Here is a 23,958-nt window from a genome sequence, read left to right as displayed (position 1 = left end):
TTTTCCTCAGAAGACTCGGATCATTCAATGTATGTAGCAAAATGCTGTCTGTGTTTTATCAGACAGTTGTTGCCAGTGTCCTCTTCCTTGCTGCCATGTGTTGGGGAAAAGAACATGAAAAGGTGTGACAACTTGGTGAAGAAGGCTAGCTCGGTGCTGGGTAAGACTGTGGACTCACTGGGAATTGTGGTGGAATGAGGAGAAAGGTACAGGCAATCTCTGATAACAGCAGTTAACCTCTCCACAACATTTTGAAAGGTCAGAGAACTAAATGCAGCAGTCGTCTCCTCTCACTGCACTGCACCACAGAATAAAGTGCTTTAGGAGATCATTTGTTCCTACTGCTTTGAGATTTTATAACTCTGTTGTCAACACAAGTGATTCATGACCTGGTCACCACTTTACCTTCCGAGACCATAACAATAAATATTTATTTATTTTTTGTTCTCCTTGCCTTTTTTTAATAATTTGTAACAATTTTTTTACCGATGTGCTGCTGGACAACTCATTTTTCCTGAGGGTTTGAATAAAGTATGTATTTATCTATCTATTATATAGTCCCTTTCACATCTATCTATCTACCTATCATATAATGCCTTTCATATCTGCTTATCTATCTATTACATAGTTCCTTTCATATCTACAATATCTATCTACTGTATCTATCATATAGTCCCTTTCATATCTACAGTATCTATCTATCTATCTATCTGTCATATAGTGTCTTCCATATCTACCTATCTATTATATAGTGCCTTTTGTATCTATCTATCTATCTGTCATATAATGTCTTTTGTATCTATTTATCTATCTATTATATAGTGCCTTTTGTATCTATCTATGTATGTATCATATAGTGTCTTTTGTATCTACCTATCTATTATATAGTGCCTTTTGTATCTATTTATCTATCTATTATATAGTGCCTTTTGTATCTATCTATGTATGTATCATATGGTGTCTTTTGTATCTATCTACCTATCTATTATATAGTGTCTTTTGTATCTATCTATCTATCTATCTATCTATCATATAGTGTCTTTTGTATCTATCTGTCTGGGTAGAAGCCACTATCCCTAAATCTACTGGTGCACAAGCCAATGATCTGATATCGCAGTTGTCCTTAATTTGTCTTGTCTTAAAATGCTTGCCTAGCAGTTCTTATAAGGTGAATTCTTGTGTCCTAAATCTGGCTTTGCGTTAGCTGTACATGTGAGTAGAAAGAACAGTGGATTTATAAAATTTTTTTGTAAAGAACACAGTGACATATTAAACTTATTATATACTTATTGCAGCCATACCAGGATGTGACGAGTACAGTGAGGTTGGACTCCTCCACTGCGCACCTGGAGAAGTTTGTGAGATTAGATGGAGAAATGTGAGTGTGGTCATCAGACATTGGAGGAAGCAGAGGTGCTGGAAGGCCTTGTTGACAAAGGACATTGGATGTCCATTGTGGCACTTATTAGATTCAGATGGGATGGGTTTGTTTTCTTACTCCCTTTGTGGTATTCCTACAAGGTACTATTTAATTTACATTTTAACACATATGTATATTGGTAAAGGTTTGCTTGCAATGTTCCTTTTTTTCATTTATTCAATGCAAATTTGATTACACAAAAAAAAAACTATGTCCACTAGGTGAAATGAATTTCCACAGTGCCAGAAAAATAAACGGTCACTTGTAATACTGAATACAGCTAGCAGGTGGTGCTGTTGGAAAACAAATGCCACACGGCTTTAAGGAAAGATGATGTGGCAAGTGCAGTCAATTCCAGAACGCCTATCAACAGACAATTACTTCATCTTTAAAACCTTCAGCATTCAGACCTGCGCAGCACAAGCTAGGATATATGTACCCTTAACTTAATTATTCTACTCACAGACCTCTTTCACTTGGTTTCTCACATTTGAAGTATTTGGATCTGTGTATAATGTAATAGACAACATAGGTTGGGCAGCATCCCAGAACTGGATGGATGGTTTCTTACCAGGCCAGGACGGGGCCCTATTTAATGGCAGGATGTGCTCTGGGATCTTTAAAAGGAAAGTAATTTAAAATGTTTTTATATAGAAGTGCTGTCAGAGTCCCGCAAGACTGATCAATGTCTCTTCTGGAATAGAAACAGGTGGGTGGTGAGGAAAACTGTGCAGATTTCATTAAGCAAAGTTTCTGATTTGGAGATAGAGGAAAAATTGTGTTAATGGGAGATTAAATTTTGAGTGTAATTGCCGATAGGATGCAAAGACATTATTTATATGCAAATCCCATACGTTTTCCAAACATTAAAAACTGGGTAATTTTAAGAGGGTGGATAAAGGTGGTTATCACGTAGAGGTGCCACAGATGAAATATTCTCCAACTTGAAGTGCTTCGTACATCGGTTCCATATTCTGAGTGAATGAAGGACGAATGGGTTATTATTATATTGACGATAACTTGTATTTACTGGGCCACAAAGCAAGGAATATAAAGCAGTGCTGCAGGATTCCATTTCTATTGCAGACCAAACCTGTGTGTGTTCATCTATTTGTGTCCATGTCTATGTTTTCTTGACCTTTCAGCAACACGCCACATACAAAGCGCCATAAACATCAAGTGGAGATTTGGGGATCTCAATGAGGCTCTACAACACTTCAATTCCTAGCAAACTGAAAAGATTCCAACTGCAGACCTAACGATCTCTCATTGGAGCACAAGATACTTGAAGTAACAGAGAACATCAGCAAATCCATTCCCTTATCATTTTAAACAAATCTTGTAGCCTGAAGAGATTTCTGGTGATCTGTTAATTCTCCGGGCTCTGAGGCTCACTCTCTGGACATTTTAAGTAAAGCTCGTTCCAGTGCTGTGCTCTTTGAAGACTACTGTATGAAATAAAAAATGATTGATGAATTCTTTTGTGATTTTTCTGTGCCCTTGTAACACAGAGAAAGCAGACACAAAAGACATTCGGCCTCACATGAATAATTCTGCATTGATTGAAACAAAGTATAAAGTATATGACCTGTCTGATGTCCCTAACGCATTCCATGTCTTAATTCATTATACAAGCCCCACCACCCCAACCATACGCAATCTTACTAAAGGTTTCTTCTTCCTGTATGTTAAAACATGGCTCTTTACACAATACTCAAAACGTTGCTCAAATTGAGTAATTCTCAATTCTTTCTCAAGGTTTTCATTGAGATTCATGAGGGGAGGACTTGGCAATTTTTTATTACTTTTATTAGTTACAGACTGACTTATTAGAAGAAGTGACTTATTCTTCAAAACAAGAAACTCACATGGATCTGTTAAGTCGGATCTGATTTGACTCAATCAGTGCTCTGCTTTGCAACTCTTTTAGTGAGAAACGTTATGAAACGGATATACACCTGCAAAGTATAGCATGCAGCCAGGGCCCTTGCCAGGACTTGGGAGGATTAGGGGAGCAAGCATGGTCAGTGCGTTACCTCCCACAGAACACTCGATGGCAACCCCCCTGGGCTACAGCAGTGCCACGGATTCCGCAGGGCTTCATGGGAGTTGGAGTTTGGGATCCACAAGTGGCGCCAGGGGCTGAACCCTTGAGGGCAGTCCTTCCTCCACACCCAGAAGTGCTGCCGGAAATAATTCAAGCACCTGGAGCACATCCGGGTGGGCCAGAGTCGGCAGGAGGAGAATGAAGCTTGCTGAGCAGGAGTGGAGCAGAAAGAGAGAAAGAAGGACTGAGAGAAAAGAGAGAAAGAGAGATAAGGATTGGTGTGCTGTGCTTATTGAGACTGTGTTGTGCTTGTGGGAAATGGGGATGCATTTCCCAAGAGGTGAAGATATATACTCAGCAAAAAAAGAAACGTCCTCTGACTTTTAACTGTTTTTACTTTCAGTAAACTTAATGTGTGAATATTTGTATGAACACTAAAAGAGTCAACACCATAAGACATAAACTAAAAATGTTTCACAACGTGTCCCTGAATGAAGGGAGGCTCAAAATCAAAAGTACCAGTCAGTATCTGGTGTGGCCACCAGCTGCTTGAAGTACTGCAGTGCATCTCCTCCTCATGGACTGGACCAGATTTGTCAGTTCTTGCTGTGAGATGTTACTCCACTCTTCCACCAAGGCACCTGCAAGTTCCTGGACATTTCTAGGGGGAATGGCCCTAGCCCTCACCCTGTGATCCAACAGGTCCCAGACGTGCTCAGTTCCTTCGACGATAAACACGAATCCGTCCATCACCCCTGGTGAGACAAAACCGTGACTCATCAGTGAAGAGCACTTTTTGTCACTCCTGTCTGGTCCAGCGAAGGTGGGTTTGTGCCCATAGGCGGCGTTGTTGCTGGTGATGTCTGGTAAGGACCTGCCTTACAACAGGCCTACAAGCCCTCAGTCCAGCCTCTCTCAGCCTATTGTGGACAGTCTGAGCACTGATGGAGGGATTGTGTGTTCCTGGTGTGACTCGGGCAGTTGTTGTGGCCATCCTGTACCTGTCACGCAGGTGTGATATTCTGATGTACCGATCCTGTGCAGGTGTTGTTACACGTGGTCTTCCACTGCGAGGATGATCAGCTGTCCTTCCTGTCTCCCTGTAGCGCTGTCTTAGGCGTCTTACAGTGCAGACATGGCAATTTATTGCCCTAGCCACATCAGCAGTCCTCATGCCTCCCTGCAGCATGCCTAATGCACGTTCACGCAGATGAGCAGGGACCCTGGGCATCTTTCTTTAGGTGTTTTTCACAGTCGGTAGACAAGTCTCTTTAGTGTCCTGCGTTTTTACAACTGTGACCTTAAATGCCTACTTTCCATAAGCTGTTAAGGTCTTAACGACCATTCCACAGGTGCATGTTAATTAATCGATTATGGTTAATTGAGCATGCATGGAAAACATTGTTTAAACCCTTTACAATGAAGATCTGTAAAGTTATTTGGATTTTTAAAACATTATTGTTGAAATACACAGTCCTGAAAAAGGGACGTTTCTTTTTTTGCAAAGCATATAACTTGATAACTTGTGTTTTTATAACTGTGCTTCTTGTGTCTGTCTGTGTCAGGTTGGGTGGCTGGCACACCCCCTAGTGGTTCTGTCACAAAAGCCAACAGGTTTGCTCCCATTGGAAGATGTTGTAGAGTGAAACTCTGAGTTTGAAGCATTAAAAACAATTTAAAAATACAGTGGAACTTCTGTTTGCGAGCATAATTTATTCCGGAAACGTACTTGTAATCCAAAGCACTCGTATATAAAAGCGAATTTCCCCATAATAAATAATGGAAACTCAGATAATTCGTTTCACAACCCACAAATATTTCTATAAAAATGATTAATACAAAATTTTCACTCTAACTAACTAATCCTTGCTATCTGTTGGCTCACCGGAATCTTTTTCTTTTTTCAAAAATTTAACAAGGAAACCTATCCAATGACAGTTGCTTTGCCTGAAGAGCCACTACACGTGGACACAAAAAAAAAAAAAATGCTTTACGCACTGTAAGGTTTCTAAACTCTTTTGGGATTCCACCCAATGGGGCGACATGCGGAAGAGCGTCTCGAAGCAACTGCAGGCTCCCATCGCTGTAGCAGTTTGTCGTAAAAGTAAATCAGAAAAGATTGCGGTCAAGCTATAAGCACCTGCCGTCAATGAGTGATGCACAGGACATTATAAATGCGCAGGGCACAGTATTACTTGGCCACTAACCTGGTCACAGCCCTGCCTGATTGCTTTGTCTCTGTATAGGAGAGTGGCAGATCCGCTACAATAAATAACTGTGCTGTTCCTTTTTCACACTGAATAAAAGCCGATTTTACTAAAGTACTGAGACTCAGCCTTGTGTTTTGGGGTACACGACAGGGACTCGCACATTACAACACACACTTTTGGGGTACACGACAGGGACTCGCACATTACAACACACACACACGAGATCACAGTACTATAGTAAACAGTATATGCTCATACAGAGGTTGACTATACGAGTGAGGCACGCCATCTGAGAACGAGCATGGAAGACGATTACCCACAATCCCCATGTGATGCTCGGCGGATAAAGCGTATATGTACTACTCGTATTGCAAGACCTCGCTCGTTTATCAAGTTAAAATTTATTAAAAATTTTAGCTCGTCTTGCAAAACACTCGCAAACCAAGTTTTGTTTTTTTTTTTTGTTCTTTATTTCACCTTATACAATTTCTCGTATTACGAATTTGTTAGTTTTCGCACACCCCTTGGGCTCAGAGCGCAGGGTCAGCCATTGTACAGCACCCCTGGAGCAATTGAAGGTTAAGGGCCTTGCTCAAGGGACCACCAGATTAGGATCTCTTTTGGCAGTGACGGGGATTCGAACTGGCAACCTTCGGGATACCAGCGCAGATCCTTTGCCTCAGAGCCACCACTCACAATCCAAATTTTCACTGTAGTGTAAATGTGTCTGCTAGATAAACTTGCAAATATGCAGGTGGTTGGTGTGCCACTGTGCCTGATCAGTATCACCTTATATCGACAGAATAACAAGTTGCACCTTTGTGTCGTTAACCTAAGGTGAACCAAGCCAGAAAGGTGATAATGTGCAAAGACTCAATTGGCAACAATGTTTTGTTAGCAGGCATCACACTAAGTAAAGAAGGCATTATAGCGGGTAGAAGAGCAACTACATCACAATTGCCATCTGGACAAACTTGAGTCGGGAGCATTTAAAGACTTCATTAACTTAAAGTAAATGGTAAAAGAGAGGTGTCTGCTTATTCAGGGGGAGGTTTGGGCAGACTTTGAAGAAGAGCATTCCAGCAGTATTTTGAGGGTCAATGTGGTTGGGTGGAAAATAACCCGGACAGAACTGTGGACGGCATGGTCATTCTGGTGCCAAGTTCTTTGTTCAGTAAATGTATCATATCCTTCTTAGCCCTTCAAACAGCTTTTGCTGGGGTCTCACAGATTCACCATCATCTCCATTGTGTTAGAAGAGAGCATCACTGGAATATATGCGGCTTAAAGCCACTGGCAATGGGGAGGTATTGGTGGCATCATGACAAAGTGCTAAGAGAAGAGGCAGATGCCACTTGTATAGGAATCCAACAAAGCAAGCAACAACTTCCAGCTAAGCGGCCAATTGCTTTTGTGAAAGATTTGGGAGAAGTCACAACACCAACCTAGGGCAACAGGTGGCTTGTTGATAACAGCATGAGACTGGCAGCTCCAAGTCTGACCTAAGAAGATGGTTATAGTTCCTGACACCATCTTGACAACTACATTTAGGCCAGATTTGGTTCTTGCATCTCAATTAAGCAAGCAGATGGTTTTGCTGGAGATCACAGCCCACAAGGAAGAGCAAACTGAAGAAGCAAATTAAAGAAAGTGAGCCAAGTATGAAGGGCTTGTGCTAGAGTTGTTGGAGCAAGGTATGGAAGGCCAGTGGTTAGTCTATGGAAGTAGGCTGCAGAGGCCAATTTCTTCATCAAACCAGGAAACTTCTTGGCATTTCTGGACAGCACAATAGAACTGCTATCAAAAACATTCTTGAAGGTACTGAAATGGTTTCCAGGTACCTTTGGATCAGGAGTCCTTATCTTGGTGTAGCAAGCTAATTGGACACAAGCAGAGTCTTGATCATCCTCTATTAGGTTGCCCAGACTGAGGGTGTCTGATGATCAAAAACCTCAAATACCCTGAGACTCCAAGGCGTATTACAAAACCACCCTTGAAGAAAGAAGGCTAAAAAACACAATAGTTAAGTACAGACCTAGCATCTTTTCTCACTACTACCGTTTGGAATTTGGAGGCTTGCATCTTTAAGACGCTTGACACTGCAGTTGTGACTCGCTGGGCTGGCTACTTTGAGTAGTTGTTCAAAGCTGATCCTCCAGCTAGGAAGTTGGATATGCCTAGGTCCACGGTTCTTGAGGCTGATCCTCCAATTAGCTGTGAACCACCCAATCTCACTGAAATGGCACAGGTGGTGAACCAGCTGAGTGAGGGGACAGGCTGCAGGGATCTGTGGTATCTGGGGTGAACTTATCCAGGCTGGTGGCAAGGGTGTCCTCCTGGCATTATAAGCAATCTTTGCTTCCATTTAGGAGACTGGCATCATCCCAACTGACTGGAAAATGGGACTTGTTGTCTCTATCTGGAAAGGGAAGGGTGATTGCCTGGATTGCAGCAACTACAGGGGCACAACACTGCCCTCGGTGCCAGGTAAGGTCCTTGCTAGGGTCGTCCTCAATAGGATACGTGATCACTTGCTCACCTACCAGCGACCGGAACAGTCTGGTTTTACGCCTAAGAAGTCTACCATCGACCAAATCCTGGCATTCAGGGTTCTCATAGAGCGCAAACGCGAATATCGGCAAAGTTTCTTTGCAGCCTTTGTCGATTTTCACAAAGCGTTCGACTCAGTTGATCAAGGTGCCCTGAGGGACATCCTGAGGGTTCGTGGGATCCCCTCAAGGTTGCTGGATATCATGGCCGGCCTGTACACTGGCACTGTGAATGCTGTGCAGAGTGCAGACAGGACCTCTGCATTTTTCCCAGTTGATTCTGGGGTTCGTCAGGGGTGTGTTCTGCTCCTACTCTGTTCAATGTTTGTACGGACTGGGTGTTGGGCAAGGTCGTGGTGGCCAGCGGCTGTGGGGCATTTGTTGGTGAAGAAAGATTCACGAATCTTGACTTTACTGACGATGCTGTGATCTTTGTGGAGTAAATGGAGGCTCTGATCGGGGCGCTGATGAGACTGAGCGAGGAGTCTAAGTGTCTGGGCTTGCTAGTGTCCTAATAAAAACCAAGATCCAGGCCTTTAATTACCTCTTGGGCACATCAGCAGTGTGTCTGTCTGCGGAGAGAGTGTCGACCTCGTCGAGAGGTTTATTTACCTTGGCAGTGACATGTCTCTGGTTACTCTTCCTATGAAGTCAGTAGACGGATTAGGAGAGTATGTGGGGTCATAAGGTCGTTGGAAAGGGGTGTGTGGCACTCCCAATATCTATGCAAAAGGACGAAGGTCCAAGTCTTTAGAGTCCTAGTGCTTCCTGTCTTGCTATATGGTTGTGAGACATGGACGCTATGCAGTGACCTGAGACGAAGACTGGACACCTTTGGTACTGTGTCTCTCTGGAAAATCCTTGGGTACCATTGGTTTGACTTTGTGTCGAATGAGCGGTTGCTTGTGGAGTCTCGAATGAGGCACATTACCTGCATTGTGAGGGAGCGTCAGTTACGGCACTACGGCCATGTGGCGCGTTTCCCAGAGGGTGATCCAGCTCATTGTTTGGGACCCAAGTGGCTGGAACAGGCCAAGGGGTCTCCCATGTAACACTTGGCTGCGGCAGATAGAGGATCATTCGCGGAGTTTGGGACTGGACCATGTGTCTGCCTGAGGGGTTGCCAACCGGGATCCCGAGTTGTTTCGTTGTGTAGTGGGTGTGGCAACGCACTGTACCAGTGCATGCTCCCCAACTTGACTTGACAATATGACTTCTGAGCGGCATGGCTGGTGGTACGGTAGTTAGCGTTGCTGTCTCATACATCCCAAGTTCGAATCCAGTGGTCATTGGCTACGTTCACACTGCAGCTAAAAATGACTCAATTCTGATTTTTGGCCAATTTTAAGTTTCGGAAACTGGTAAGTAAAACCTTAGCTTATGTTTGTTTGTTTAATTTTTTTAGTTTTTTTTTATATATATATTATTTTGTATATTATGATATTAATCCTGAACAAATCCAAATCGTGTTATGTGATATCATCTGCTGTTGAATTCTGCTCTGTACTTGTAATATTTCTATTGCATTTCTATTATATTGTATTGAGGATTACTTGTGTTCTGTGGATTGTGCTGTATTTACCCCCATTTGTTTGACACCCACTGCACGCCTAACCTACCCGGAACTACCTACCTCTCTTTGAACTGCCTTTCCCAAAGTTTGTTTCATTTTTTTCCCTACAAGGTTTTTTTTGGGAGTTTTTCCCCGTCTTCTTAAGAGAGTCAAAGCTAGGGTGCTGTCAATAGGCAGGGACTGTTAAAGCCCATTACAGCACTTCTTGTGATTTTGGGATACACAAAAATAAATTGTATTGTATTGTAATCCTGTTTTTGGTTCTGTGTAGTATTTATTGTGCATTAGTTTGTTTATTAATTATTTAGCAAATTTGTGTTATTGCAAAAAATCTATTAGTTTCTGCCCTGTTCCCCTTATGTAGATCCTAAGGGGGCAGGCCTACCTAATGACACAGATGGGGACCCCTCAGCAGCATGAGAGAAGTGGCAGTGTCAACTGCAGCTTCAGCACTGAGTTTTTTCTCTTGTGATTTGGCTTTCGACTTTTATTACTGGACATCTTCCCACCGAAAACTTTTAGAAAGAGTTATTTTTAAAAATGTTTTGTATAGTTTTAATCATGAGGAATACAAAATGACAAACGAAACAGTACAAAAAAAATTTGGTAACTTTTTAGGGGATTGAAATTTCTAAAAACATAATGAGGAGCCCCAAAAACCTCTAAAATAAAAGTTTGATTTCAGAAATAGATGTGAAAAAACGTACAAAAAGTTAAAGCAGCAATCAAAACCTAACAGAGTGCAGCTATCACTGCCGTATCTGTACACTGAAGCCTGAAAAACTGAAAGTGGAGTGAGGACTGGTGAGAGTGAGATATGGACGAATTTGATTCAAAACATTGGATCGACAATCTCAGAATGTCAAGAGACATTAAATTACTTATGTCAATATCTGTCTGCAAAGATTCCAGCTTGAGGTGTGTCATATTCATAGAATAACATAATAACTGGGTGTAACTGGTTAGCAACAGTCACTGAAAAAGGCTTATTAAATCCACCACCTAACTTTCACTGAATTGAGGCAGAGGGCGCCTTTAAAAACAGGATTCACTATCTCTGCATGTACTTTGCTGTGTGGAACATTTCTAGAAGACCTGCAAAGATATTGGAATAAATAAAACCATTGTATTTGAACCAGTGACTGTGTTTGTGTCAGTTGTGTCCAGGGTATGGACTCAGTGACGTGACGCCTCCTGTAGTCCACAATATTGGAATTGAACAGTCATGTGAATGTAACCGTTACCTGCATGGTCTGCGAGGTAGCAATACTAACACAACAGGTGTACAACCGGTGTTTGCTGGTTAGCATAAAGCAATCTTCTACATATACTAGTGTGAATGCGCAGAGCGTTTCTTACCACAACAATCTCTTCTGTATCACAACATCTGTGGTCCAGTTTCACCTAACAACATCAAAAATATGGCAAGGAAAGATAACTAATAGTGAAATACAGTTAAGTATTTCATACATGTTGCATTTGTTATTAATTTATTTAGTAATGGGAATAAAATTACAAATGGAACTTGCAAAAAATAGCCAAAGCTTTTTCAATTTGATGCAGACTTGCATGTTTTGTGCTAATTATTTCCTTGCATGTTCGTAAGTCTTCCATTAAGCAAAACCTCAAGGGAGCACATAAGGTTGCATACGTGAAACACGAGTAGACAAAGGCGTACTCCAATATGCTCGACATTTTACACTTGACTAAATAATTGTGACTTCACATTCATGAGCATTTCAGCAACATTAGAGGTCACCAACTCCATCATGTGACGCCCCAAGAACATAACTGTACGTATTGGGAAGAAGAAATATAACAAAGTACAGTACGAGCTAGAAATGGCTAAAAAAAAAAAGTATTGCATACTATAATGAACTGTACAGCTATGAAGAACTGATTACTGCTCCACAACACAGAAAACAATATCTGTTCTTTTTTTTTTTGCTATGCTCAATTATTTTCTTTACACAAAGTGAATGAATATGTGCTTGTGGTGTTAACACAAGTTAAGGTATATGAAAACATGCACACCTTTTCAGCCGTTTAACTTTAACTTACAATAACCACCATGAAAGCAGTGACAGTAATCTGAATTTGCATTTTCATGCACATTTCAGTCTTTTCGCTTGCCACCAACATGCACAACTGTCATTTTCACTGCCGCCCACAGACAGTTATTACTCATTTTCCACAACACCTGGTGGTACGGTGACCCATAGGCCCTTAATGCAGAAATGCCACTGATGTCCTCTCTCTGTCTATGTGGGGTTTTCTTTAGGTACTCAGGGTTTCCTCCCATATCCCTAAACATGTCGGAGTTAGTTTAACAGAGAAGCACAGGCTTTCCCTTCAGTATTCCCCAAATATGCCCAGGGTAGTTCAATTAATTCCGCTTTTCTTGAGATCTGTTTATTGATGGACCAGCTTATCTAAAAAAAGATCAGATCACTGCCGCTGTCAATCATATAGAACCTTTCAGAGTAAGGATCAGCAACAATACAACACAAAGATGATGAAACGGGCAAAACAATCTGCAGAACCGATTTAGTTTTTAAAAATTTTGAAACACATGCACAAAACATCCGAAGCTCATTTACTGGCAGAAGTGTGTCCAAAGTGAAATAAGAGTGTTGGTGCCTTCCTTTGATTTAATGAAGATATTTAAGTTGCAAAATACAATTCTATAAATAAAAAATGAAATGGCTTCATCCAAGAAAACAAACAAATGTATAGACGTCTTGTACTCACCAAACTGGCCGTAAGTGAAGGGGCAGACTGGCCTAGAGACTGGTTTCTCATCCGAACCAGGTTTGTGGACTCTGCTTGTTGTTGCCATGCCAGTTGACTCACCCCACCATGCATGCTACTGGATAAGGGGAGGAGTTGCTTTCCTGTGGATAACAAATGAGCAAAAATAAAATGAAAGGTTCCTTTGTAAAATATCCAAATAAAATATTTGTTAGCCACTTAAACCTAGCTGCTAAATAATAATGAAGAATAGACACTATTCTCAGTGCCATAATGAGTCACAGAAATGTTGAAAGTGAGAGAAACCGCCATCAACAGAAAGGAGTATGGAAGAACTCCAATAGTTGAGAGGAAATAATAAGCCACTGGACTGGACTGGACTGGACTGGAAGAAAGAAAGAAAGAAAGAAAGAAAGAAAGAAAGAAAGAAAGAAACTATATCAGTGGTGGTGAAGCTATGGCATGCGTGCCAGAGGGGCCACTCAGAGCCCTCTCTGTGGGCACGCGTGCCTTTGCCCCAGCACAGAGTTCGTTATTAGAAACATTTGAGAAGATTATCTGCCAAATAATTTTAAGTCAATGAAAGCACTTGAGATTGCTTTCCTTACTTTGTTTGGATTATCTTATGCTTGTGAGCAGCTGTTTTCAGCTTTGAATTATATCAAATCTGACACCAGAAACAGACTAACAGATGACCTGAGTGCTGCATGTGTTGCTCTCAAACTTACAAAGTATGAGCAAAGGTTAGACAAATTAACAGCATGCAAACAACAGCAAAAATCACATTAATTGTTGAAAAGCATGGCAAATGCAAACTTTTACCAATAAAAAGTTGTTTGTATCATTGAAAGCTCTGCTATTGTGTTTTTTCTTTTAAGACAAAAGATGTTAATGTATGAGTTGTTTTTTTTTCTAAACTAAAACCACAGTATTCAGGTTAAATTGCCGTGTTGGCACATTGCGATAAATAAGTGGGTTTTGGGTTGCAGTTTGGGCACTCGGTTTCTAAAAGGTTCACCATCACTGCACGAGAGAGTGAGAGTGAGTGAATTAGTGAGTGGTAGCTGCTCCCTTACCCGTCAGTGAATTTGCCAGACTACAGCGCCTCAGACGACTGTCATCCTGACTCAGTTGTCTCTGTAGTTTGGTTTTCCCAGATGAAGACGACAGGTCAGGGTTACTGAGCTTCCTGTAGAGCAGGGAAGGTGGAGTTGTAGCATCTTTCTGTAAAACAATAATAAAAAGCAGATTCATCAATTAAAGAGCGGTCTTAATTCAAACAACACTGAAACCCTACAAAGTTTATCCAAGCAGTAGAATAATGCTTTGTGATGAACACTTCATGCCATCTATCAGAGACGCATTCACCATGTGAGGAAGCAGTTTGTGTGCAGTTTCAGGTAACAAAATGAACTCAACTGATCTCTTGTACTTAAAACATGCCCAGTGGAGAGTCACAGTGGATATCTGGATGTGGGCCTACACAAAATACTGTTCACAAATGCATCACATTCAGACAGGGGCACTAAACCCAAGTAACAGGAGGTACAGAATATGCATGGTCACCTTTAAATATTAATTTGAGCTTAAAGATTAACAAAAGTACAAAGAGAGAAGCTGAACCTGCACAGAGGTAAACCACAGAGTCAGTGTATTTGGTTATGGCTTAGCCAAGGCTTTGCTTGGAGAGGACACCTATTCCTGCTTCCATAACTACGGCATCACCAACACTGTAGCTCATTCATCAATATGGTGCTTTTGAAAATGGACAAATAAGTGACAGGTACAACTCAAGCAGCATTTTTAAGAAGACAGCTCTCCAAATCATGCTGTGTGTCTGTCTGATAATGATCACTCTGCAACTGAAGTTGACATTATTAGAATGGCTTCAGGATCTTGTGGATTTGAAAATAACAAACATATGCATATTTACTGGCGTTTGTGAGATAGGCACAGCCTGTCACAACACTCCACCCGCTAATGCAAATTTACCAAGGCCAGTCCATGCTTACAAATGTCAAGGAAACTATAGTGCTCTGAAGAGAAAAAGATTCTGAGTGAACTGTGTCTAACCATTAAAGGTTCAAATGTATTTCAGTCATCAGTATTAATTTCCTCCTCTTATTCGTATTCATCATATTTTATCACATATAGTTTAACGAAATAGGACACAAATCAAGACAACTAAAGAGCCATACATATCAGTCTTTAGCATATGCAGTGTCATTCACAGCAAAAGACTATTTCAAAGCACAAAACAAAACAAAAAAGAAAAGGAAACTAACAACGTATCATAACAGGAAAACTTCAAATTAATTTAAATTATGTGATGTAGCACTGGTTGTGTTCTCATGAAAACTAGTGTCTTTTTTGCTTTTTGTATGCAGTCGGAGAAACACTCATAATTTCCTTGTAATTATTTTACAATGACAATAAAGGCTTTCAATTTAATGCAATTAAATACAGGAGGATATGGCACAATTGCACCATCAAACTTCCTTATAGCATATATCAGTAATTGCTGGAAATGAACAAAATATATAATCTATATATATAATTCACTAAGGCAGGACAACCATGAAAAGCACGCCGGAAGGGGCGTGGATTCACTAAGCCGACAAGTGAGACACCTATGGCACACGCAGGAAGGAGCCACGCCCACCAACTCCAAGACCATTGGATATGACGACAACTCGCAGGGCCACGCCCACCAAGTCGGACGCGAGGACACAGAAAAAGTGGCGTCATTTATATTCGTCTGTCGTGGAGGCCACATGCGGTGCAGGTCAGGTTAATGCCATGTTCATGTCATGCACCTCCGAGCTATGTTGACTGTTCATAGAGGCATGTTTCTCGCGGAGGTGAATCGCCATATGCAGCGTGTGAAACGGTTTGCGAGGGGTATCCCATGGGATCTTTAAAACAATCATTTACAACTGAGATTAAAACACAATGAAGTAAGCAATCTACGAGTTTTCGGTTACAACGCATGACCGCTTGCACCATAGCAAACTGTTTTACACGCTACATACAGCAATTCGCATCCGCGACAAACATGCGTCTTCTTGGATGCTCCTGCAGGAACACGGAAGACGTTTTCTTGCCCACCAACACTCCTTTTTCACTGGCCCGCGTCTATCCTCGCTCTCTATGCATTCACACTGCCTACCCATGTGCCCGGACGCAAAAACTCACCGACCACCCACTTAGCCCCTTTCGTCTGTGCTAGGAGTCCACATGCACGTCTAAGCCACGTTGACTTTTCATTATTCTTTTCGGTTTCGACACCAACCACGTCCACCATGAAAAACCATGCAAAAGGAACAACGAAGCCCCGCCCACAAACTCTACCCCTCCTCCCACGTGCTCAGGAACACACCTCAGACCACTGCCCGCCAAATCAAACACATACTCACTCGCTTTGGTCTGTGCTCCGGTCCAAACCCAGCTGTGAGCCACGTTGACTATTCTTTTGCCCTCCATGGCTGCCACTTCAAATGTATTTCATGGAAACAACACTTCTTTCAATGTTATAGAAATTCCTGCTTCAGGTAACTGTTTGTTTCTGTCAGTCGGGTTTTTTTGGAGAAATGTCATTGACGAAACTGTTCCTCATAGCAAACTGTTTTACACGCTACATACAGCAATTCGCATCCGCGACAAACATGCGTCTTCTTAGATGCTCCTGCACTTTGTACACACCGCCCTCCCACCGTGGTCGGGTGTCTTTGTGGATTATATATAGAAAGGCAGGCAAAACCGCACAGAGCAATGAAAAGTCTTTGTGAGTCACAGGTACAGATACCACTTTTAATACAAACAAATAAGGGACGCATACTGCAGGGAGGGCCACATCCCTTGGGGGCCAAGACCACGGAACGTGCAATTTCATTCTCAAATACAGGACGATTCCGTATTTTAAATGACGGGTGGCAACCCTAGCCTCACAGGTGCATCTGCACTGTACAAAGACGACAACGACTCGAGTGACGAGTTGGAGGTGGGCACTTGAGCAGGCGGTGTATACTGAACGAGAAATCAGCAGACTAGCATGATGGAGGGAGCAGAGTGGATGTCGTCCTCCTCTCCTCCCGTTCCACCTTCCGTGCCTGTGCACCGCACAGACGATTGTGTGTTGGTTCGTTCCGTACATTGGTTAAAACCCAATGAAGAAAGCAGTCTTTAAAAACCAATAAGCCCTGTGCCTCTGTTTCATTACCGTCTCACCTGATTTACCAATGCAGGCCCCGCAACAGGCGATCCGGCGGCGTCATTCCCATGACCCACCAGGAAGCCAACTGGGTAATCAAAGTCTTTGAGTTCAAGGGGGGCGGGGGAGTATGGTTACAAAGCTGAAACTTAAAGGAATTGACGGTAAGGCACCACCATTTGCTTCATTTGACTCAACACAGGAAACCTCACCCGGCCCAGACACGGAGAGGATTGACAGCTCTTTCTCGATTCTGTGGGTGATGGTGCATGGCAGTTCTTACTTAGTGGAGCGATTTGGATGCTTATTTCCGAAAAATGAATGAGACTCCCACCTGCTAAATAGTTACACGACCCAACAGCGGTCGGCGTCCAAATTCTTAGAGGGACAAGTAGCTTTCAGCCACATGAGATTGAGCATTAACAGGTCTGTGATGCACTTGTATGTCCGGTACTGCACGCGCGCTACACTGAATGGATCAACGTGTGTCTACCCGGCGTGGGTAAGCCGTTGAACTCCATTCGTGATGGAGACCGTGGCTGCATTGTTCCCCACTAACGAAATTCCCGAATGCGTGCGGGTCATACGCCGCACTGATTACGTTCCTGCCCTTTGTAACCTCATCCCTCCCTCCCCAAACCCCCAGTGACTTGGTGGATTATATATAAAAATGCACCCAGAACCGCAAAGAACAATGAAAAGTCAACGTGGAAACCGACTGAGGCGGTGTTTGGAAAATTAAACAGTCAACGTGACTCACAGGTGCGTGTGGACTGTACACAGACGAAAGCGACTCAGTTAGGGAGTTGGGGCGGGCACATAAGCGGGCAGTGCGTACTGAGCGAGCGCCGTTCAACCCCGTCCTTCGCTTTGGAAGGAGAAGGCGCTCCTCCGGTTTTCAGTCACGGACAATTGTATGTTGCTTCGTGGCGTGCATTGTTGCAATGTTACTTTTCTTGGTGGTTTATTAAATTACGGATTTTCAAATGTTTATTTTTCCTCTGTGCTTAAAAATCATTTAAAAAGCGGCCTGATCATGCTGCGTATGCTACGCCGCGGGTTGGCTAGTTTTATATGTCTACCTACATACATACACATATGCTTTTATAATACATACATATATATCAGTGAAAGGCAACCTTTTTCGAGTTGCAGCGCACTAAGCCCAAAAATTTTCTTTCGCGGCGCACCTGAGGGACTGCCCATAAATAAAGTTGTAAAGACACAATCTATGGACAATCACCAATAAAAACAGTTAATTTTACAAGTTTGAAAGACATTTTATTAATAAAGGAATCAAATGATAAATCTTAAATTTAATTAATGTGAACGTTGAGATTGTTTTTCAGCACATATGAGATTGATGTGAGGATCAGTTTTCGAAAGACAGACGCGCATTTTCTTGTCGATTATTTGAAGTCTCTCGCGTTTCTTAGACTTCATTTCCATAAGTGTTCCGTTATCCGTTTTTCCAACATAAAATATTTTTTTTTAAACATTATCTTTTTAATCAACCAAATGTTCAAAAACACTAGCAATTTTAAATATTTTACAAACGTTTTCGTGACGCCCCTAGAAAATTCTGCGGCGCTATTGCCCGACATTGATATATATGGATATGTTTTCAGTATATACTAGCTGTGCTGCCTGTCAGAGAAGGGTTCATATCTAAATAATTATCATAGTAGACCTTAGTACTAATGTTTGCTGTGCACCTTGCTATCTATATGTCTGTTCTATGCTATTTGGTATGGGATTCTTAAAAGCAGTGTTAATGTTTGCAGAATGTTTTTGGAATGACAGAGACATTGCAACCAGACAGACACACACACACAAACCTATTCCTTCATTGAAAATGATTGGAAAATTAAAATATTAAAAAGATTTAGATGAGAACAGGGCATTCTACCCGATAAAACCTGCCAGCCTTATCCAATGTAGTGAGAAGTCAAGCAAAATGACACCCTTTATTGGTAATATTGTAATCTTTTTAGTTAGCCAATAAAAGGTGTCTTTTTGCTTGACTTCTCACTACATTCATAATCGCTAACACGGTACAACACCCTAGTACTACAGCCCTATCCAAATAATTTCTCCAAAATAACAATGAGTCAAGCTTTACTTATATATATTGTGATGGATGGACCAAGGGAAAGAACTTGTTGGAGTTACAATCATCCCCAAGACACTAGAGGGCAGCCTCCCTGGATTGCTACAGCACCGCGCATCCCTTCAGGGCATGCCAGGAGTTGTAGTTTGGAGTAGCCCCGTTGGGTTCTGTGGGTGCCGCCATGGGGTGCTGCAGGTTCAGTTGAGTCATAGGAGAAATCACTTCCGCCATACCCGGAAGTGCAGCCGGAAGAAGGGTAAGAAACACCTGAAGCACCCTTACCACCGTCAATGATCCAGAGTCGAGTGGTAGGTGAACAAAGCTTGCTGGAAGAAGCAGAGGAGAAAGAGAGAGGAAGAAAAGGACTGTGTGATATATTAGTTGGTGCTTTTGTATTGTTCTGTGAAGCGGGAAGCAAAAGAAAAACACTTCTTGTCCTGAATAAAACGTGCTGCTATTGATCTGGTGTCTCAGCCTGTCTGTGGCTGGGAAGCGGTACGCCACCTAGTGGTCCACTATATATATTTTATATATATATATATTTTATATATATATATATATATATATATATATATATATATATATATATATATATATATATATCAAAGGCAATTAATAGAGCTGGCCAAATCTTGGCTATCAAACGAAAACACCATTAACAGACATTTGGACATAAACCCAGCAAATGCAAACTTAATAAGAACATCAGCTCCATCACTCTACCACCCAACTCCGGCTCCACTTGCTGGGTTTCCCATAGTCCTTTAAATAGTCCATGACCCAGAAGTGCTCCTGTCCTTCAGTTCATGTGATTCATTAGCACTTCCGGGTCAGTTGAAGATTTATATTTTTCTGCAGCCCAGAAGTACTTTTGCTCTTCCACCCCCCGTGACTTGGGAGTACTTCCGGGCTATAGGGAAAACAGAAATCCCTGTGTCTCCCTGCAGCGTCACCTGATTGCACCCACGGCACCCAGCAGGGCTGTGAAGTCAAACTCCACCTCCCACGATACCCTGCGGGAATCCGGGGAACCTCCATGCTCCACGGAGGACTCTATCTACAGTAGTGGCCTGGATGGGTTGGCAGGAATAAGCTGCTGGCCATCTCTCACAATATACATATATATATACATATATATATACATATATACACATATATATATACACATATATATATATATATATATATATATATATATATATATATACATATACATATATACATATACATATATACATATATACATATATATATACATATATATATACATATATACATATATATACATATATACATATATACATATATATACATACATATATACATATATACATACATACATATATACATATATACATATATATATATATATACATATATATATACACACATATATATACATATATACATATATATATATACACACATATATATACATATACACACATATATATATACACATATATATACATATATACATATATATATACACATATATATATATATACACATATATATATATATATATATATATACACACATATACATATATATATATATATATATATATATATATATATATATATATATATATATATATTGTCACACACGCGCATGGGAGGCAGCTAAAGGGCTTGAGTGAAGGCAGTTCGAGGCATGCCGGGTGTGGCAGAGTGCACTGACTCTTTTTCTCCCTTTGCCTGTAGACCATCCCCGGGGGATTTCACCTGGATCTCCTGACATCACTTCCGGGACTGAGCCAATGGAACTCGGCCACACCAGCTCCAGTCCCTCTGATGTCACCTCCGCTCTGAGCCAATGGTGGAAGACCACGTGCCAGATCCATACGACCTCACTTCCTGTCTCCCCTTTAAAACCTGCCCCTTTCCTTTGTTTCCTCAGTCTTGTTTTGGACTCGGTTGTATGCACTTCAGTGCTCTGTATTTTTACAAGAAAAACGACTTTGCAGCCAGGATACCACAATATACGGGTGGCTGCCCCAACTCTTTATCTGTCCATGTCTCGTTCTTGTGACAGTGGCGTAGTCGGCAGGATGGAGAAGTCCCAGAGGAGAAGGGGACAGGACCTGCAATATACCCAGGTGGGAGCGTACCGGGGCCGAGTCTTCAGGCGGGAGGGTGCCCGGTCGGCGTGACCCGGTGCGGGCTCCGCTCCCAGCACTCATAACTAGGCCATCTGGAGAGGCCAGGGAGTGTGCGGGTGGGGCTCACAGAATTGGGCTGCCCTGGGGGGAGGCAAAGGGACTCAGTATGCTCTCTGGGGAGAGTGCCTGCCTCCCTCGAAACCAAAGCCCCATTTACCACCTAGGGGTGCCCCAGACTGGCAGGTGAATAAAATAAAAATGGAGGTTGGACCCTGAGCGCCACCAACAACAAGCCTGGTCCTTATGGGCAATGGTAGGGCATTGGCTACGCCATTTGAAAACACGCCCTACCAAATAATAGAGCAGGTAGCTTGCTATCTGCTCCTGGAAGCGCTTCCCCGTGGCTTCACCCAGCCGGTTTGGGGCGAGCAGTTTAAGAACATGTCTGAGCTCATAGAGCTTATGGAGACGCAGAGGGCGGCCTCACACTCTGGGGGAGCAGAACCGTCCTCATGTCAAACCCAGCCGGGGGCGTTCCAAGACCTAGCCCCTCCCTGTACAATCCGAGCTCGATGGCGCCCGCGTGCCGCGGGCGCGCAAACCGCTTGGGGCAAGGAGGAATGCAGGTGGAGGGCGAGGAGGGGTTGGTGTGCTCGCTAATCCGCTGGCGGTCCCACATACTGGCGTGGTGATCGCCAACGGACACAAGACCACAGGTTTGTTCGACTCCGGCAGCAACATTTCCATTGTTGCCCGCGCTTTGTGCAACCGCAACAGTGGCTAAAATTTAAGACCGGTATAACCTGTGTCCACGGAGACATCCGCTGGTACAGGTCCGCCGCTGTGTCATCAGTTACGGAGGGTCAGTTCAGAACTCACCGTAGCGTCCTACCTGATCCTCCACACCCGGTGATACTAGGGCGGACTGGTCTAAAATCAAAAGCGGTGAGACACATACCACTCCGGGTTAATTTGGGCCTCGTTATGGACGGAGATAACCCGTCTCAAGCTGCCTCCACGCCGTGTAATCAGCCGGCAGAGAGAGACGAAGCGGTCGCCCTGACTGACGTGGCAACTCCCGGCCGCCGCTGGCTAACACGCCATCCACCAACGCGCGGCGGAGCGGGAGAAACCACGCCCATTGAGGTCGACGCTGACCCTCTCTCCGTGTTGCGGTTCCAATTTAAAGAAACGGCTTCTTTTAGAAGGGAGCAATGGAATGATGACTCCCTGAAGTTTGTAAAAAATGCAGTGGGTCAACTAATCAGTCGATGCCACAGGGCCCCTACTTTGTGCTAGATAATGACCTCCTTTACCGTGTAGCAATGCATGACGGGCAGGAGACGAGGCTGCTGCTAGTGCAGCGTACCTTCCGGCGGCAGGTCTGCGAGCTAGCACACGCCCACCTCCTAGGTGGCCACCTGGGCACCGAAAAACTCTGGAGCGGATCAAGCTCCGCTTCTACTGGCCAGGAATTAATGAGGAGGGTCGCTTTGGCGCTTCCTGCCCGGAGTGTCAACTGCGACAAATTCCTAGGAGGGACCGTGCTCCTCTCGTTCCTATTCCACTGATTGACGTTCCCTTCCACAGAATCGGGGTCGACCTGGTGGGACCCTGGAGCCCTCAGCCCGAGGACACAAGTACATTTTAGTCCTCGTGGATTACGCTACGATACCCGAAGCTGTTCCGTTGCGCCAGCTACCTCTAAAGCCATCGCGACGGGAATTACTAGGGTATTCGCGTGGGGATCCCCAAAGAAGTCTTGACAGACCAGGGGACCCCTTCACCTCGGAAACGTTCAAGGAGACTGCCAGATTACTGAAAATAAAGCATTTAAAGACCTCGTGTATCATCCTCAAACCGACGGATTAGTAGAGAGGTTTAATCAAACTCTCAAGCAAATGCTGCGTAAGGTGGTCAGCGAGGATGGAAGGAACTGGGATCAGCTCCTCCCCCTCGTCCTTTTGCCTATCGGAAGTCCCACAAGCCTCCACGGGTTCTCCCCTTTGAACTACTGTATGGGCGACAACCTCGGGCATATTAGATATTTTGAAAGAAGGCTGGGAAGAAGAGGCTCTTCCCTCCACAAACATACTGGAGTATATCGCGAGTTACGCGATAGATTTGGAAAGATTCGCCTGTCCTTAAAAGTCACATGGAGGAGGCTCAAGCAGCACAGGCCCGGTACTACAACGCGCACGCCTCTTCGGGAGTTCCGCCGGAGATCGGGTCATGGTCCTAGTGCCTAACTCCCACTCTAAATTGCTTGCCCACTGGCAGGGCCCCTACGGTTAAGGAGAGGAAGGGACTGGTCGACTATTTGGTGAGTCAACCCAATCGCCGGCCAAAGGAGCGGGTTTATCATGTGAACCTGCTGAAACCGTGGAAGGACAGGGACCCCGATCCCTCCTCCGCCAGCCCCGCCACTCTTCGCCACACACACGACCTTAACTTCGCACGGACTTAAGTCCCAGACAGCGGCAGGAGCTGGAAACAGTTATCCGGACCGCTCGGGAGGTAGTCAGTGAGAACCCGGAAGGACCTCTCTGATTGAGCACAACATCGTGACAGAGCCCGGGTTGTTGTCCGAGAACGCCCGTATCGTCTTCCCGAGGCAAAAAAGGCTGAAGTGGAGCTTGAGATCAAGCGCATGCTGGAGCTAGGTGTGATTGAGGAAAGTTATAGTCCCTGGTCCAGCCCCATTGTGCTCGTCGGTAAGCCTGACGGAAGTTGGAGGTTCTGCAATGACTTCCGTCGGCTTAATCAAGTCTCCCAATTTGATGCTTATCCAATGCCACGCGTGGGCGACCTCCTCGAGAGGCTTGGACAGGCTCAATACCTGACCACACTTGACATGACGAAAGGGTACTGGCAGGGTCCTTTAACGGACTCCGAAGGTAAAACGCGCTTAGTACCCCTAGCGGACACTGGCAGTATCGTGTCCTTCCATTTGGGTTACACGGGCTCCAGCAACCTTTCAGCGT

The 23,958-nt window shown here is 43.4% G+C and overlaps 1 protein-coding gene across 2 annotated transcripts in view; it reads right to left on the bottom strand.

Annotated features, from left to right (window-relative positions):
• The window catches only part of mast2 (microtubule associated serine/threonine kinase 2), a 457,031-nt gene that overhangs the window by 337,047 nt on the left and 96,026 nt on the right, over positions 1 to 23,958 (bottom strand). For both annotated transcript variants that reach the window (XM_039735193.1, XM_039735194.1), the window contains exons 2-3: positions 13,627 to 13,774; positions 12,551 to 12,693 (exon numbers count right to left, since the gene is read on the bottom strand). In XM_039735193.1, the coding sequence (XP_039591127.1) occupies positions 12,551 to 12,693; positions 13,627 to 13,774 (291 nt within the window). The remainder of the gene's footprint in view (positions 1 to 12,550; positions 12,694 to 13,626; positions 13,775 to 23,958) is intronic.

The sequence above is a fragment of the Polypterus senegalus genome, chromosome 14, assembly GCF_016835505.1.
Source record: "Polypterus senegalus isolate Bchr_013 chromosome 14, ASM1683550v1, whole genome shotgun sequence".
NCBI classification, from domain to species: Eukaryota; Metazoa; Chordata; class Cladistia; order Polypteriformes; family Polypteridae; genus Polypterus; species Polypterus senegalus.
This window is presented reverse-complemented; position numbering and strand designations above follow the sequence as displayed.